Source organism: Ictidomys tridecemlineatus, chromosome 5 (genome assembly GCF_052094955.1).
Source record: "Ictidomys tridecemlineatus isolate mIctTri1 chromosome 5, mIctTri1.hap1, whole genome shotgun sequence".
Lineage (NCBI taxonomy): Eukaryota > Metazoa > Chordata > Mammalia > Rodentia > Sciuridae > Ictidomys > Ictidomys tridecemlineatus.
Genome location: NC_135481.1, coordinates 159,451,610 through 159,469,232, shown reverse-complemented (window position 1 = coordinate 159,469,232; position 17,623 = coordinate 159,451,610). Strand labels below are relative to the sequence as shown.

The window sequence follows — 17,623 nt, the reverse complement described above, 5'->3', positions numbered from 1 at the left end:
TTCTAAATAAAAAGGGGGCAGCTACAGGTAACTAGCCAGGCAAAACCAGCTGGCAATGTAAACACCCCCGATTCCTGTCACTTAAATTTTCATGAAATTTCTCAACTTGGTTTAGAAAAAGGATACAGGAAAATGGACTCTTAATCAGTGGGAACGCTAGTCAGTTGGTTCTTGAGTGGTAGGAAAGTTCTGATTCGCAGGACTGGACAAATATTGTGGTGTAATACTCTTTACCACAGCCTAGGCCTAACTCCAGCATGATGTGTGTTGAGTCAGGAGGAGATGTGCATATCTGACACTGATGAACAAGGGCAAGCGGCTCTAGCTGCCCTGCATCTGACCAATAACCCAGGGTGGTTCAAGCAAAGATCATGTGTAGATACATCTTGGAAAAAAGAAAGAAAACAACATGGATGGATAGGTCACTGGGCACAAGGGAAGGTCATGGGAGCCTTGTCTGTTTGTTTGGTTGGTTTCTGCTTCTGGGTAAAACACAAAGAGTAAATATCCAAAGGCTCCCACCCAAAGAACTTTCTTGTCTGGCTCAGAGGTACATCCCCTGAATGAACAATAAAATTATTTCACTTCCAATTCTTCTCAAGTTAGCAGATAGAAATGCCTAGAGGAAGAACTGCAGCCAAGATGGTGTTGGACCCTCCTCAACCTAGGCCATCTCCCCACTGGCAGGTAGGTGAGCAGAGGTCAAGAGCATGCCTGCAGGTCTCTGCAGGGAAAATACAGCTTTCCAAGCAGGCAATACCATCCCTGCAGAAGGCTCCCCTTGCCCTGCCGAGCATTTCCTCCATGAAGGCTAGAGAATCAGGACTCACCCCTCAAAAACAGATAAACCAGGGACAGATCCCAGTGAATTAGGCAGAGGGAAGAGCAGCCCCTTACGCCTTAGATCCTGACCCATTTTGACTGATACCCCCAGTTCACTCCCATAGCACTGCACACCCATTACCAATTACCATTCAGAGTACAACTCTTCCCTGACCCTCCATGGGCTAGTTCTAAGGAGCCAGGTGCTTACTAACACATCATTACACTGACATCAGAAAAAAAGGAGAAAAGCAGTACCTTTTGCCTCCCTGCCCCAATTTTCAAGGAAATTCAATCTTAGAACAACTGTGTCCACTCTCCTTTCTAGAATATTCCCCTGTCACCATGAGATTGACCAGGTTCATCTCCATGACAAACTGAGGTCCCCAATCTTCGCTTGACTTGCATATGTTCCTGCAACCATAAAGAAAGAACCCACTCTGCTCCCGACCCAACCTCATCCCTGGGCTCTTCAAAGACAGCATGTAATCTCCAGCCCCATCAGTCACAGGCTTGATAACAGCTCCATGCCTAGCATGCAAGTTGGATGGGAAAGCTGCCTGTCTCAGAGCTGATCCTGGCCTGGTTATCATGATCAAGCACAATCATGGCCAGGGAGGGGCCGGCAAGGGACTGGAAGGTGTGCTTCCTGAGTGGGCTCGCCTTCCTGCTTGGGCTGTACCTTATTGAGTTCCCTCAGTTTGCTCTTGGCAACAGCTGCATCTTCCTGCTCAGTGGCCAGCAGCTTTTCCTTCTCTTCCAGCTGGCGTTTCAGAATTGCCACAGGGTCGCCCTTCTGAGTGGCCTAGAAATGCCATGGAGCCAATGTTAATACAGGGGATTGACAGACAATTTGCTTGTCCCCTCCCCCCATTCTACCCCAAGCAATCAGGTAAGAGGGTCTGATGAATTGGGAACAAAAGCTTCAAGGCAAGCAGGTCCACACTAACTCCAGGCATCTATAGGGAGAAAAGGTGGCCCTGCTCAGCCACTCAGCCTCTGCAATAGGGATTCCTGGGGTAGTACTTAGGATCCTCATATTTCCAGCCCCCTGAGCCAGTATGTGCAGTCTGGAGGCCACTGGTTGCAGCCCAGGGAACCAGAGGGAGGTGTACTACTCTGGAGACAGTGGCCTGAACTAAGTCTCTTGTGTGGTTACCCTGAACTCCTTCAATACTCATGCCCAGTAGACCCCTAACATTCACTGAGCAAGGAGCTCCCAGTATCGTTGAGATTATACATGATGCATGACACCCCCCAGCAACAGAAAGGAATTAACTCCCACTGGCGTCAGGAAAGAAGCTCCCAGCCTAGCTCTCAGGGCACCCCCAAAACCTCTAGCCACTAAATACTCCAGAAAAGTTACCTTGACTCCAGACTTTGGCTAAGAAAGAAACACATGCACACAGCATTTCTGGGGCAGAGGCACCAAAGGGTAAGACTCAGAACTTGCCTGATAGCATGAGGTCCATCAGAGAAGCTCCTCAGGGCTCACCATCAGGTTCTCTCACCCAGTGTTCCTACACCTTCCTTCCCACACTCTTGAGCTCTGGCCCCAGATCAGTGAGGCCCCACCTTGTGTGTTCTATTCCTCAGACTCCCTGTGATGCAGAGGTCTGCCTCTGACTCTTAAGAGGCTTCCCATTTTGGTAGCCAGGCTGGTAGCCAGAAGCCAAAGCATTTTCAGGGTGATTCACGCTACTTGTGCATGGGCATAAGTGGCTAGGTCCTGCCAGGAAGATGTGAAGAATGTTTTAGGAAAATTCTCTCTGCAGCCTGGCAAGCAAGCATGGTTGATGAATTTCTCCCGGGGATGGAGGTGTCTCGGACCAGGCAACCACTACAGCTCAGTGGTCCCTGAAAGGCAGTGGAGAGGGGCCACCAGCCCCAGCCCACTACAATGGTCTCTGAATGGGCCCACCTTATGCCAGGTGTCCTGAATGATGCCAGTCTTCTCAGACAGGATCTCAATGAGCTGCTGGGCCTCACCCTCATTGAATACCATGCTTCCAACCGTGGAGACCAGTGTCTTGTAAGGCAGGTACAGAGGGCTATTGGAATCCAGGGACACTGAAATTGGAAGGAATAGAGCATTATATTCACACCCCAAAATGACAGACGCCATAACAAAGCCCATCAGAAGGAAAAGGATCTGGTCTGTCCCTCTGCCTGGGTTCAGCAGGCTGGTGGCATTGTGCTCCTTCAGGGCACTGAAAATGAACAAACAATGGTACCCTGCACTGCCCTTTTAACTTGCCAGAGAAAACTCCAGCCTGGGATCGAGTAACATCCCTTTATCATCAGGATGCAGAATTAAGCAAGGGGTACTTTTCCCAAAGTTTTTTCTCCCCTTCTCCACTCCTTTTTTTCTAGCAAATACCTTGGTCTAGTTCTCACCCTGTACAACTCCAGAAGATTTTCCCTTAACTAACATGTCCCTGTGTTCCTATAGGGTCTGACTGCCCAGGGAATCCATCATTGACCACTTGCAGAACCCCCAGGATGGCATACCCCAAGCCACGCAGAAGGATGGAAAATGAGGGAGGCTGCTTCCCATGCATTCAGGGTCAAACACTCTATTTCCAATACTCCCTGAATGAAGCTTAATCAGTGACAGGTTTGGGGAAAGGACAAACTGGGCTAGACTCTTCCAGAACGGGCAGGTCTACTTGGTGGTACCTGAATGACTTCCTAAAGGACACAGAGCCATTCGCCAACAACCAATTATCACTAATGAAGAACTCCTCACCACCTTCCCGCTCCCCATGCACAGTGTCTCTCATCACAGTTCTCATGCAGCCTAGAGGTAAGAAAGGGTAAACTGAGGTGCCTTGCCTGAAATGCTAAGGCAATTCCTTCCACTGAGGCCCCAATCTGCACCATGGCTAAAACAGAGGGCCAAAAATGAGCTAAAACAAGATGAAACAACAACAAAAAGAGAACAGCCTGCAGCAGCACCTTCAGCTAAGCCCACCTTACAGGGACAAAAAATGGGAAAGGTTTCTATAGCAACCTCGAATTTTCTGACTTGTCACAATATTTTTACTTACCAGTCACAATATTTTCATTACAAGTTAAAGCACTTAGCATGATACCTTAATAAGGGGAATGCAGGATGTGGGCGAGCTGGTTGCTATGAACACCTTTTATTTTATAACTTCTTACCCTGGTGAAGCTTGGGAGATTAAAAAGAATGTGGTTCACACTGAAGGCCTAAGAGTTGGTAAGTGCCACAAAAATGGGTATGGGAGGGTATGCCCCCTTCTTTCTTTACACTGGGATATCTGTATATAAAATAATTTTAATTATAAACTTATGCACACAAGAGAAAATTCTGGGTATACACAAGGCAAAAATAAGTAAATAAATACATAAAGACCCCTTGTGAGCTCACCCTCAGAAGACACCCCCATTGGTACCATTTTGGCTATGGTTTCTCGTTTCCCCCCTCAGCCTCCAGATGCATGTTCACTGTCAGCACTGTCCAGGAGAAGAAGACCACCTATTCAAAGACACAGGGAGTTGCAGAAGAGGCAGGACAGCCATGAAAGCCTATGTCCAGCCGATGGCTGCAGAAACATTTCCTTTTCTGATTCAGAAAGGTCCAGCCACACGTGGCCACTGAGCACTTGCAATGTGGCTTGTGAGATTTGAAATATGCTACAAGTGGAAAGTATATACGGGATTTCAAAGACTTGGAGTTTAAAAAAAAAGTGTGAAATAGATGTAATAATTTTATATATTGATTACTTATTGAACTGTTTTGGATAAATTGGGCTAAATATGTCATTAAAATACATTCCATTTGTTTCTTCTTGGCCTATGTTAAGTGGCTCACGAGGAGCATTTCGGTTACGTAAGTGGCACATGGCTGCAACTCACACTATATTTCTCCTGGACTGTAGTCTCTACTCCTTTCCAGTTCTGGGGACCTGTAAAATGCTTCCTGCTGAAATCCTGGCAGGCACTGTCTCTGAAAAGGGTCCCCGGTGACTGAGGACTCTGGCCTCAGTCTTTGAAGACACTCTGTCAGGCCCTGTGGTCCCACTCCACCAGGGGAACATCTGGATAACACCACTGGAGGAGGCCTTGCTAGTGAACACCATTTTCCTCACAGGCTTGCCTCAGCCAGATGCCTCCCCAATCTTGGCACGTGTATGCACTCCTGCATGCTCTGTCCACAGTGTTTCCTAGGGTCTTCTTCCAGTGGTATTCTAATAAATCTTTATTAAAACTTTCTAGTATAATTATATTAAAAATTGTTAGACATTTTAATTTAAAAATATAAGCAACTTATAACAAGTAAAATAATCCTAAGCTACGAAGAGCAAAACTGAACACTCTTCTCTGCCTCCTCACCCCAACAGAAACTTTCACAGAAATTTCTCCATGCTTACACAAACATTCCCTTTTATGTTATTTTTAGAAAGCCATTAACTTCACAAAACTTTTTTCATTAAATATTTTAGGTAAGAATTGCACCACCTCTATTCTCCCCAAATCAGGGACAGTAAAACTGAAAAAAAAAAAAAAAAGGCAAGCACTTAGAAGCAGGAACCAGAACTTCTGAGCTTCTCAGTGAATCACAAACATCATACCCACAGGAGCCTAACATATGCCTGACACCTCACTCAGGTCTCCAACAAATACTTGAGGACTTGGTATTGTGAACTTTTAAGGCACTAAAATCAATCCAAAATATATGCCAAAGATATGTATATGTTAAGCCACAGGGTTCAAAAAAGCATAGGGGCAGGGAATTTTAGAGGACACCAGCTCCCTGAGGGGCAGCTGCTACACTCAGTGTTTGCCCTTCTTGGTGGGTCTCAAAGTCCAAGAAAGGACAGGCCAGGAGGCTTGCAGAAGGAAGAGGAGGAGGAAGAGGAGGGAACAGAAGAGTGAAGGAGATGCAGGCTGTGTCTTGCTGTGATGGTATCATCAGACCCTTGCCTGGTCGTGGACACAGCAAGACAGGTGTTATGACAAATGTCCACACAGGCCTGGTCCCAGGGGATAAGCCTCCCCTCAACTGGGTGGTCCTAGTGTATTACCTCATCTCCAGGTTACGACTCCCAAGAACCCTCAGAGCTGCAGACTTGTCCAAGAGACTAGAAATAAGATTTTCATGTGTACCTCCTGACCCTCGATGCTCACAGCTAACTCAATAAAAAATAAATTAATAAAACCACCATGTGGCTGAACAAATACATCCATGGATCAGGTTCAGTCTGCAGGCCACCTCTGCCCTTGGCCAGAGTAAGGCCTTTGTAGCCAGGTGGCCTGGGCTATAGCTTTTAACTTAACTCCTTCCCTCCTGAGTTCTTTGAACAAGGGGCTTAACCGCATCCCCCCTCCCACTTTGCCTCTCTTTCTCTGTGAAGTAGGAGTAATAATCATTCCTTCCTAACAGTGTGGCTGCAGACAGTATACTGCAACATGCTTGAGACAATGCCTGGCACAAGGTAAAGCACTGAACAATAAATTCACAGGACCAGCCTTCAAGGACCCCAGGAAGAATACAAGACCTTGACCCCCTTCTAAAGAGAGCCCCCTGCCCATTGCCTATTCTCAACAAACAAAGGAATGAAGAAGTCATGCAAGGGTGAAGCTTGGGAACCATCCCCTCCATGGCCAAATCTGTCCAAGAAGATAGGTTGGAGAGAACACCAGAGTTGGGGATCCCCTTGCTCTAGCCTCACACCATTGTCCTTACTCAAGATGCTAAATTTAAGTAAGCAGAGCCTTGTGCTTCTAGAGCTCCCCACCAAGAAGCTTGCAGTGGCTCAGAAAATGTGCTTAAAGCCCCAAACTTCAAAACTACACTGCCTTCTGTGACCACACAGGAAGGCTTTATCACCTAAAATTAAATTTATCTTACAAAAAGGCATTTAGGGGTCTCTTTCTCTTTCGCTGCCAACCATGAATTACTTTGAATAAATTATTCTTTGCCTGCATAATCACCAGGCCTCAGCCATTAAAGGAAGATGTCAACCAAAAGGGGATTCCTGAGACTAGGCAGCCCAGTGCTAGATCAGCAGCTGACCCCCATCTCAACCCCCCAATCTCCAATGTTTAACTGCTGGAAAGTTCCTGCACAGCTCACACTCAACCTCCTTTCCCAAGGGGGAGAGAATCAAACCATTCCAGTTCCAGGAACTGCCTTCTGGGTGCCTGGTGACAGCTGGTGGCTAACAGGAGGGGTTATCACCTCAGCATCAGTTTGGGCCAATCAAAAATCTCCAGCTCAACTCCAGCTGCAGGTACCCAGTTGCCCTGCCCAGAGCAGGCAAGTCCAACTATTCTCCAAACACAAATACTGTACCTACTGTGTACCCAGCAGTATGCAAATACTAGGCCTGAAAAGGCAAATTAGAAGCAGGACTACATGTAGAAAAGGCAGTGGACAGGGGGCAGTCATGCAACAGCATAAGATGAAGGAGACCGGGGGAAGCTCCTACTGTAGCAACATCACTTTAAAGCAGGCTCCTGAGTCAAGCACTACTACAGGAATGGGAGCAGCCCAGGAAAGGCACTGAGACTAGCAGGAGCCTGGCTAGTCAGATTCCAAAAGAGGGAGGTGAAGCTAAAGTAGGTCCAAGGCTTCACAGGCTCCAAGGATCTGGATTTTACCCTGTAGGCAGAGAAATGCCTAAAAGGGAGCAAGGTCTATAGTTTGGGGAAATGATTTCAGTATGCCAAGATGGACCAGGATAGAGGCAGACAGTACAGGTAAAACCCCCAAGACAAGGGTCCAAACCCAAAAGTATTTAAGAAGCCAAGCTAGTGGGAGAAAGGCCCATGCTCCTAACATGGAGCATGATCTTGGGGGCTGGGAAAAGAATCAAAATCAGCTCCAAAATCAGCTCAGGCCAGGCACTGGCCAGCCTTCCTGACAACAGGCAGGCAAAGGAAGAGTGCCTACATTGACCCCTGACTGCTAAGGACAATCACACCTGGCATTCAAGTGCACTGGAAGTAAGCACAAATCAGGTTGGGGCCTTTACTGAGCCCTTTCCCTTTGATTAGAGGAAAAAGTAATGTTACCAAATTAAGAGGACATGTATTAAATGGTTCTAATGAAATTTAAAATGTCCTATAGACTGAATGACTCTGTTTCCTCTGTATACTTCTATTCTCCCCTCCTCCTGGAGATTTCAACAACAACAACCAAAAACAATTTTTTTTTATTTTTTCTGTGGGAAAAAAACCTCACACATCACAATATTTTAAAAAGACAGATAACTAATAGAGGACTTCTGGGCAAGATCCCTCCTTGGGTTTCCTCAGGCATACAAGGTTAGTGGAAGGAGAACACAATTTCAATGACAATCAAGATTTTACCTAATGCCTGCAGAAATAAACAAGATGTTTACAATCTTGGTCTTTCTGACTACAGTTGCCTAGGCAGTGATTAGAGCCCCAGCACTGCCATGCCTTAAAGTGACCTAATGGCGATTTCTGGAAGAATATCATCTAGTGGCTTCTCACTGATACTTGGCTCACTTCCCTAGGGTCCGTTTTTGTTCTCCTTTTTAAAAAAGAGGAAGAAAAGCAAAACTTGGGTTTGAGAACTTAGCACAGAAGGTGAATAATGGCTCAAAAGCCACTGAGAGTTGTCCTCAGAGCCTCAGACCCTGAGAAACTGACTTAAAGTCAAAAGAAAAAGTATCACGACTTGTTGCCAGTGGGCAAAGAGCAGTTTGCAGGGAAGGGCAGTGCTGGAAAACTGCCCAGAGAAACTCTGTGCTGCCATCTGCTGGCTGTGCAACTCCTGCAAGGTCTGAGTTCTACTTTTCCACTTTTTTGAAACAGGAAACCTATAAATCCACTGTACAGAACTGTAGGGGATAAATGCAGGCAAAGGAGTGTCATGAGCCACACATCTCAACACAAACTAAACAGCATAATGGTCACCCTTCCTGTGGTGACCGGCAGGAGGCCTAGGACACAGTGGGCCCAGAATGCAAAAAGGATGGTGGTAGTAGTGAGGAGTAGGAAGGGGTGTTACCATCATTGTAACAAATAGTATAAGTAAGGAATATGCTCTGCTGTGGTTACCTGGAATAATTTTCCTGGTAGCTTTGATAATTCCTCCCTATACAATCTAAGCTCCGCCCTCATTAGGCTATAGACTCAACTCTAGACTTTGGATTGTGTTTCCTATTGTTTATTTCTGCCTAATCTGGTGAAGGTTGAATGGTGGCCCAGGGAGGTTGCACACAACAAGGGCTCACAGGCTCCATCCCACCCTCATCCAACAGGATGCTGCCAGATTACAGGATGTGGGAAACACCTTTAACTTTCCACCTTTCCTCAGCTCATAGACATTTACCAGTGTGTACCAGGGGCTGGGATGAGCATTGGCATCATGATGGAGGCTTGAAAACTGGCCTCCATTCTAATGCCCCAAAAGAAGAAGGTATTCCTTTCTGCTGTTTTCTCCCTCCTAAAGGGTGGTGGGGCTTTCCTGGGCCTTGACACTCTGGCCCCAGAGTAAAATCAGTAAATGTGAGCAGGCTGGAAGAGGGGGTGGGTCACTCAATGAAAAGCCAATCCACAGTCTATGAGAGAAGTACCATGCCCTCAAGGGCCCCCCTTTCCCATCAGGCAGGAACAGAAAGGTCTTTGGTAGGCTCCCCACCTGTGACCTGGTCTCAGACTCTTCCATAGCAACACAGAGTGAGTTAAGTTCCAGTTAAAAGCATACTGTTCTAGACCCATTCTAACTGCGGAGTCCCTAAACAAGAATACTATGCAGATCCCAGTCTCTCATCCATTGCCCATACTACATTGACTTAAACTCAGCTCCAGGTACTGGGACGGAGTAGTTCTTCTGATAGTGTAACACCAAGATGCCAATTAGTAAGCAATCGACAGCCCAGGTATCAGGGCAGAAGGTAATCTGACATAATTACAAGGACAAAGACTAATTCTGAGGATAAAAACAGATTTTTAAAAAACAATCATAACCATATACATATGCTTCCTGTACAAGAAACTGGGCTTTCCTTACATGCTATGCACAAGTTCTGGGCTATCAGCTAAGGTCAGTAATGGCACCCCAAACACAAGACACTTTAGTTCTGGGGAATTTCTACTTTAGGATTCTGCCAATTCTCTTCTCTCTAAACAATTAAAAAAGACTCCAAACTTTTTGTTTCATAGGCCAATGTTTTTGCTCACTCCATGCTGGGGTTATGATGCTCCCCCGTGAACTTACAACCCTTTCCACAGTGCCATAACAAAGACCATGTGAGCAGTGATTAACTCAGAAAACAATTGTGCTGGCCTCTCATCACAAATTGCAAAATGTTTTGGGAGAGCAATGCAATACCATCTTCCTAAATTAAAAATGTACCCACCTTTGACTCAGCAATTACACTTCTAGGAATTTACTTTATAGACACTCATACAGCAATATATGTACATCACTGCAGCATTAATTTTAGCAGCCAAAAAAGCCTGCACAGTACTTAAGCATCATTTAAATAAATTACGATACATTCATGCTTCAGAATGTTATGCAGCTGAATGTGGCCATTTTGCAACTGCAGTGTGGAAAGATGTCACCAATACACTGTTAAGCAGAGAGCAGTTTCTAAGCTGTGTAAACCACTGTTTCCATGTGATGAGTAGGGTCTCCAGGGGGAAGAGGGTGGTGATAGGCATGAAGTGGGAAGACTCAATTTTCCTTCCATGCCTCTATACTTTTGAAATCCTGCTTTCTGGAAACATTTATGTAATAATAAATTTTAAGAAGCAAGGATTAGGAAGGCAGGTGTTCACTGTCAAATTACAGCCATGGACAAGTGGTAAAAACCTGTCACATGGCCCCAGTCTGCTCTTGTAGGAAAATCAGAACAGACGTTCTGGAAGAGTTCCAACTTAGGCCTGCAGAATCATGCCCTATGTTTGCCTCCACACCTGCCAGGTCTCTTCTGGGGCACCTGTCAGCAAGAGCCCCCCCCCCCAACTTACCAGGTGCTAGATAAGACCAAGAAAGCAACGCCAGTTTCTGATAGACCCCAGCAGCTCCAGTGCTGGTTCTGCATTGGGACCTCTCTCATAGCACCCACTGTGATGCAGAGGACAACAGACAGCCCAAATCAAGCAGGAAAGGAGCCATGTATGATTCTAACATAGGGCTGGCAAACACATTTCTGTCTTCACAGGGCTACCTGAAGGTGACCCAAAAGGCCATCTCCCTCCAAATAGCTCTTGTTCACAGCAGGGCTGTCTAACAGGACTTTCTGTCTGATGGAGATGTTCTTTCTTTGCACTAAAAGGCCAGCCACTGGCCACACCTGACTACTGAGCACTTAGGTTGTGGCTAGTGCCACTAAGGAATTGAATCTTTAATTTTATTTACTTTTGACTGATTTAAATGACAATTTAAATGGCCTGTGTGACTAGTAGCTCTCACAGTGGATTGAACAGATCTAGACCTTCACACTCTGTTGTAAACTGTTAAAGGATCCCTGGATCCTTTTTTTTTTTTTTTTTTTTTTTTTTTTTTTTTTTTAATATTTATTTATTTATACAACATCTTTGTATGTGGTGCTGAGGATCGAACCGGGGCCGCACGCATGCCAGGCGAGCGCGCTACCGCTTGAGCCACATCCCCAGCCCGATCCCTGGATCCTTTACCTGCCCAAGTAAAGGTGTCCTAGATCAGTGGGAAGAGCTCCCTTCCCAGTCTGCTCCACACCAGTAATCCAGAACCCAATGCCCATTCATCTCCCTGATCCCAGAAGCATGGTCACCAGGCCACTTCACCCTGTCCTGCCTGAAATTGTGAACACTCAGGGCCAATCAGCCCACCAGGAGTTCTGCCTACAGTTCCCCTTGGTTGGCCACATGTGGCCTCTAGAGCGCAGACAGGCTCTGGATGAACGGAAGTTCAGTCTCAGCTAAGGGGCAAGGAGGCCAAGGGCAGGCCAGTTGGAGCTGACTACACCTTACCAACAAAAGGAGGAACATGTGTCTAACTGCATGGAAACACTAAAGCCTGCTTCTCATTTATGACTGCTCACCTTCCGACAGTCACAGCTGCAAATAAATCAGATTAATTCTGGTACACTAAACTCCATGTACAAGATGTAATGGCAAGAAGTGGAGACCAATTCCATAAGCCTCTGGTAAAAATCTCACCATCAATTCAGATTGGTTCTTCAAACCCTCAGTCACAGTGCTTCACAAAAGCACGGCTGAAGATGAAGAAAAAACTCTAAGGAAATGCTGGACAAAGTGGGAACATCACTGCAAATGACCGAGAGTTCCTGGCCTGGAGAAAGGCCAACATGATGGAAAATGGCCAATACTCTGAAGCACATCACCCACCTGAAGTAGGTCTTCACAGAGCAAGGCCTGAACCGGAATTCTGTCATTTATAGGAAATGTCCTCTCTGTCCCATGTTTCTTTGGTGTTTCTCGCATATTTGTAAGAAGGAAAACCTAAATTGACTGTGTGGGAAAAGGCACACACTTCACTAAGCACACTCTGGGACCTCTATCCTATACATAGCTGCAAAGATGTAGGCACTATGCCAACAGCTCACCTTGCCCTTCTTGCCCTCACTACCTGTCAGTTGCTGGGGGTGGGTCTCCCTCCTGTGCTATTAGCAGGAGGAAGATAGACACGCAAAAATTAAGAAATGTTCCTGGAGCCCTTCAGCTAGAAAGAGTGGAAAATGCATTTGTGCTGGGGAATAAGCAGACTTTCAGAGTCCATATGAGGCAAATTCAAATGGGTCATCTAGTCAAGGACAGCCTGGCCCCAAGAAAACCAGATAAAGCATTCTACATATATTCACCATGTTAACCTCATAACCGATAGTCAGTAGAGACTTCCACTTGCTTTGGACATTCTTAGATAACATCATCACAGAGCAGAGAAAAGTATACCATTCAATTAAAAAAACAGTAACTCCTGAACATGTGATGATGGCCACATGGGGTCTGACAATGTAACTAATGGATACAGTAAAAATACATGATCCTTTACCTCCATCACTATCCACACAGACTAGCTATGGACACCTCCATTTAATGCATGCCAACCTCCTCATATCACAGCAGCACCTCCTTCCCTGCCCTCCATCTAGGAGATATTCAGCTTCTGTCATTCCAGGGACTCAAAGTCTGCCACATCCTGAGTGTAAGTCAGGAAGCTGAGGAGATTCTCACCATTGCAGGGACGTGGGGTATGGGCCACTCTGTCCATGGTAGGAGCAGAAGCTGAGTTTTGAGCATTAAAAGCAAGAATTCTGCAAGGCGTGGTGCCTTGGAGGCTGAGGCAAAGGACTGGAAATTCAAGACCAACCTGCGCAACTTAGTAGACCCTGACTCAAAATTTTAAAAATAGAGGCTGGAGTGACTCAAAATGGGATAGGGAGGAAGAGCATGGGAAGAAGACTACCACTAAATAGGGAAGAGAGGTGGGAGGGAATGGGAGGGAGAAGGGGAGTTGCACAGAAGATGGAAGGAGAACCTCATTGTTATACAGAATACATATATGATATTATAATGAGAAAAAGAAAAAAAAGGGTCACATTAGATTGGATAGAAAGGATGGGAGAGGAGGGGAGGAGTAGGGGGGATAGAAAGGGCAGCAGAATAGACAATATAATTGATGTATGTACATTCCATGTATGTATTATATGTCAAGATACATTCTGCTGTCACGCATGACTAAAAAAAAATTAAAATTAAAAAAAAAATAGAGGCTGGAGACCTCATTCCGTGATAAGAGCACATGCCTAGCTAACGTGTAAGGCCCTGAGGTTGTATACACATGTATACACACACACACTCAAACACATACATTAAAAAAAAGGAAAAGCAAAAATTCTGAATCTTTCTTCCCATAAAGAACAGAAGACATCTACCCATCTACCGGAAGCAACAGAACTTTATGCATATTAAACAGGCACAGAGAGTTCCTGACCTAGAGAAAGGCCAATACTCTGTAGCAAATCATCTACCTGGTATTGGTCTTCACAAAGTATGGCCTGAAATACTTACCTTGGAGACTTTCTAATACACTGTTCTAATTCTATGGAAAAATAATCTACTGCATACATGCTCTTGTCAATTAGGCAGCACCTGGAACTTCGGGACTTACCACCTATCCATGTGTTGGCTAATGACTCCCTTCCAAGTTCATAAATGCCTCCTTTCATCTGTCCTGAGCTTACACTGCTTGAAAATTTTAAGAGGGTCTCCTTAGTACAGCTAGAGCTCTTGACCCAGTCATTAAGGCCATTTTCCCTTAATGACAATTCTGGGTGGCCTCTCCCAGCCTTTGATGATATGAATGACCTTCACCCTCTTGGGTCATCTTCTATGACTCCTACTCAAGGGTCCTTCTCTGCATTTCACCACAACTCTAAGATAAATCCACTGCAGAGGCCTGACATGCTAAGCTATATCTAGAGGGTTTACCAGATGCAGGAAAAGCAGTTCCACCTGCCTCTGACATCCAGGTATCTCTGGATTGTTTTCACATCGGGAAGTATCATTATTGCTGGAGTTGTGTTTTTTTGTTTTTGTTCTTTTGGAATGATGAACAGAGAATTTAAGATAATATATCAAGACCCAATTTTATGCCCCTAAAATAATTTAAAAGGTCATTAAATAAGAAGGATTTTAATAGGAAATTCTCTACTACAACAGCTCATTAGAATTTCTGTCCCATGTGGCCTTGCACAGAAAATTATCAAAGGCCTTCCACACAAGTATTTTCAACTTCAGGGGGCACTGTCACAGCCACAAGATCCTTCTTCAAGGTTACTTTCTGACTTCTCTGAAGAATAAAATATTATTACATTGCAAAAAAAAAAAATCAGAAGACAACTGGACTTATCAATGTGGAAAGTCAGTACTCTGAATCCACAGGTTCCTCATTCACGAATTCAACCAATTATTTACATAGCATCTATACTGTATTAGGTTTAAGTAATCTAGAAATGATTTAAAGTATTAGGGGAAAGCTGGGGGTATAGCTCAGTGGTACAACCCTTGCCTAGCATACATGAGGCACTAGCACTATAAAAACAAAATAATAAGAAAGTATACAGGACAATGCAAATTCTAAGTCATTTTATATAAAGGTCTTAGAGAGTCTGAAATACACAGGGGATAGTCTTGGAATCAATCCCCTTAGTCATGGAGGGAAGACTATACATTTCCTTATTTTTTTTATCAGTTATCACTCATCTAATGTCTTTGTTTTCTATTGTTATGTTGTCTAAAAAAATCTGATATCCTACTTTTCTCAAATGAAAATCATGCTGTAAAGTTTATGCATGTCACGGTGGAATATTCACACCCATCACTGTTGGTGGCTGCTCTGTGTCTGGGTGGGCAGAATGAATGTACCGAGTCCCCAGGCAGTCAAGGCCACTAAACACAAACCCTCTCTGCCACAGCTTACACTTTTTGCTCAGAGGAGAGTCTCAGGAGTAGAAGAAAACTACAAGCCCCTCCAAAAGCTCTTGATATATTTTGCTAAATTGCTTTTTAAAAGGGTCATACAATTCACAATGCCACAATCTTTTTAACCACAGCCATGTTTTCTTGCTTGAAGTAATCATCTTAAATAAAGTTTACTTTATTTGAATATTGTGAATTTTCAAAACTGTCTGATATATGAAAAGGTCCCTCCTAGCCTGTGTGTAGGCCTGGGGTAAGAAGCATCTCCTGGGAACTGGTAAAGAGTACAGTATCGAAGGCCCACCCCAAGCACTCCCCCCAGTTAAGGCACATTTTATCTTAACAAGATCCCCAGGGGATGGTCTGCATATCAAATATGAGAAGAACTGCAGGAGGAGAAACATTCAAGACCTTCAAGGATATTTTTTTTGTGGGGCGGGGGGAGGGCTGTGCGGGGGGTGGGGTGGGGGTAAAGATGGCCTGCATCCACCAACCATGAGAAAATAGCAGAAAATGCACAGTGCAAATTCAGAAAAATGAAAAATACAAAAAAGTACTTTCTCCATATTTCTAGACTCTGAAGAAAAAAGAAATCTGCCTTGCCTTTCCAGTGTCACACCAGTTGCCCATTTCCCGCTTTGTCTTTTCCTGTTGGTCCTGACAATCCCACCTGGTCATCTGTGTAGTCAAGTTTCCCCACACCCCCCTCTCATTACAACCTTGGACTGTCTTCCACCATCTGGGCAGATCAATATTAATTTCTTTTAAAATTAAATATATTTTATCTAAACTTTAAAGTTTTAGAAAGGGTAAGTTTAAGGGGGGAGTAAGTAAGTTTTTATGAACATGGTGTTCAAAATCATTCACTGAACATTTTTTTTCCTACTAAAATCTGATACATCCCTCATGTATGTTCTCAGGGGTGACAAAGTTGATTTCTGGACCATTCTACTTCCCTACTTATAATCACAATATTTGGGAGAAATGTTCCCATAACAGACAGGACAGGCCTTATAAATGCTATTTTAAAAAATCTATTCACTGTTCTTACCTTTTTCCCCTCAGATGGAGCTTTTACAACTTTTGTCAAGTTAGAGGGGGATAGCTCATTGAAAGCTTAACAGGAGACCATAAGTTAACTTGAAATAACTACCATTTTATCTATAATATTTAATCTTTCTTATCAGGATCATGGTAGTTATTTTCCTGGTTCAAATTTTCTTTTCACCTCAATCAAGCTGTTGCATAGATTTAGACAGATCACACATAAGTCTTATTCCTTACAAGGTTCTTTATTACTTGGCATATTAGGGTAATTTCAACTTCCCTTCCAATATTATTATCACCACCACATTTCTGTTTCACATCTTATTTCAGACATCTAAAACCATCCAAGGTAACAATGACCATGTTGTTGTTTTTGCAGGGGTGAGGATAAACCCAGGGCCCAGTACATGCTCCCAAGTGCTCTATCACTGAGTCATATAATCCCAGTCCTAATAATGACCACGGGGCACAGGAAGCACTATACAACTCCATGTGGGAAAATCTGACGCCAGCCAGTTCTCAGCTCTACCCCTATCTGCGGGTGCAGTGGAACAAACATCATGTTAAAGACAGGGCAGTATGCTACTCTCCAGCCTTTGGAAGTAAGCTAAAGCCCAGTTCCTCAGTGTCAAGGTCTTAAAAGGCCAACCTGACCCAGGTGGGCCTCCTGATGCTGAACAGGTCCCAGAGTCAGTCATGTGGGATGGGTTTCCTCATATACTCCGAGGAAATGTCCCATCAGAAACTGGAGTTGGGGGAGACCTGAGAAAGGGAACAAAGTTCAACAGAGGAGCAAAATAGGAAAATTCAACTTTTTAAAAACAAGAGGGCCCTATGCTATATGACACAGGTTCACACCTTCAAATGCCCTAAGATACCTTTCCTTAAAACAAACAGAATTAATTTTCCATTCAGTCAATGGCTATTCAAACACTGGAGGAGGAAAGAAGTGGAGGGGGAGGAGGAGGAGGAGACAAAGTGAAATCAAATGAGTGATGCACTCTGGTCCAATTTCTCTACTAGTATGCACTACACAGATAAAGGCAAATTAATGCTCTACATGATCTAATATCTGTCTATATGAAACAATTCCTACATTAATGTTCCATAAAACTTCCATTACATAACTAGGGTAGGAGCAGGGAAGAGAGGAAGGTTGGAGCAATATGGAAGAATGTGACTGCACCTTAAGAACATTACTCTACTGCTATTAACCCAACAAATATATATAAATGCATAAAACTATACAAAAGCATCAGGTGAAATAAGAACAAAGAACAGTCTGACAGAATACAGTCGGATATTTAAGACTGTATTTAAG

The 17,623-nt window shown here is 44.3% G+C and overlaps 1 protein-coding gene across 4 annotated transcripts in view; it reads right to left on the bottom strand.

Annotated features, from left to right (window-relative positions):
• Nucleotides 1-17,623, bottom strand: part of Rrbp1 (ribosome binding protein 1) — a 69,543-nt gene that overhangs the window by 25,628 nt on the left and 26,292 nt on the right. For all 4 annotated transcript variants that reach the window (XM_078051362.1, XM_078051363.1, XM_078051365.1 and 1 more), the window contains exons 3-4: nucleotides 2,744-2,892; nucleotides 1,505-1,627 (exon numbers count right to left, since the gene is read on the bottom strand). In XM_078051362.1, the coding sequence (XP_077907488.1) occupies nucleotides 1,505-1,627; nucleotides 2,744-2,892 (272 nt within the window). The remainder of the gene's footprint in view (nucleotides 1-1,504; nucleotides 1,628-2,743; nucleotides 2,893-17,623) is intronic.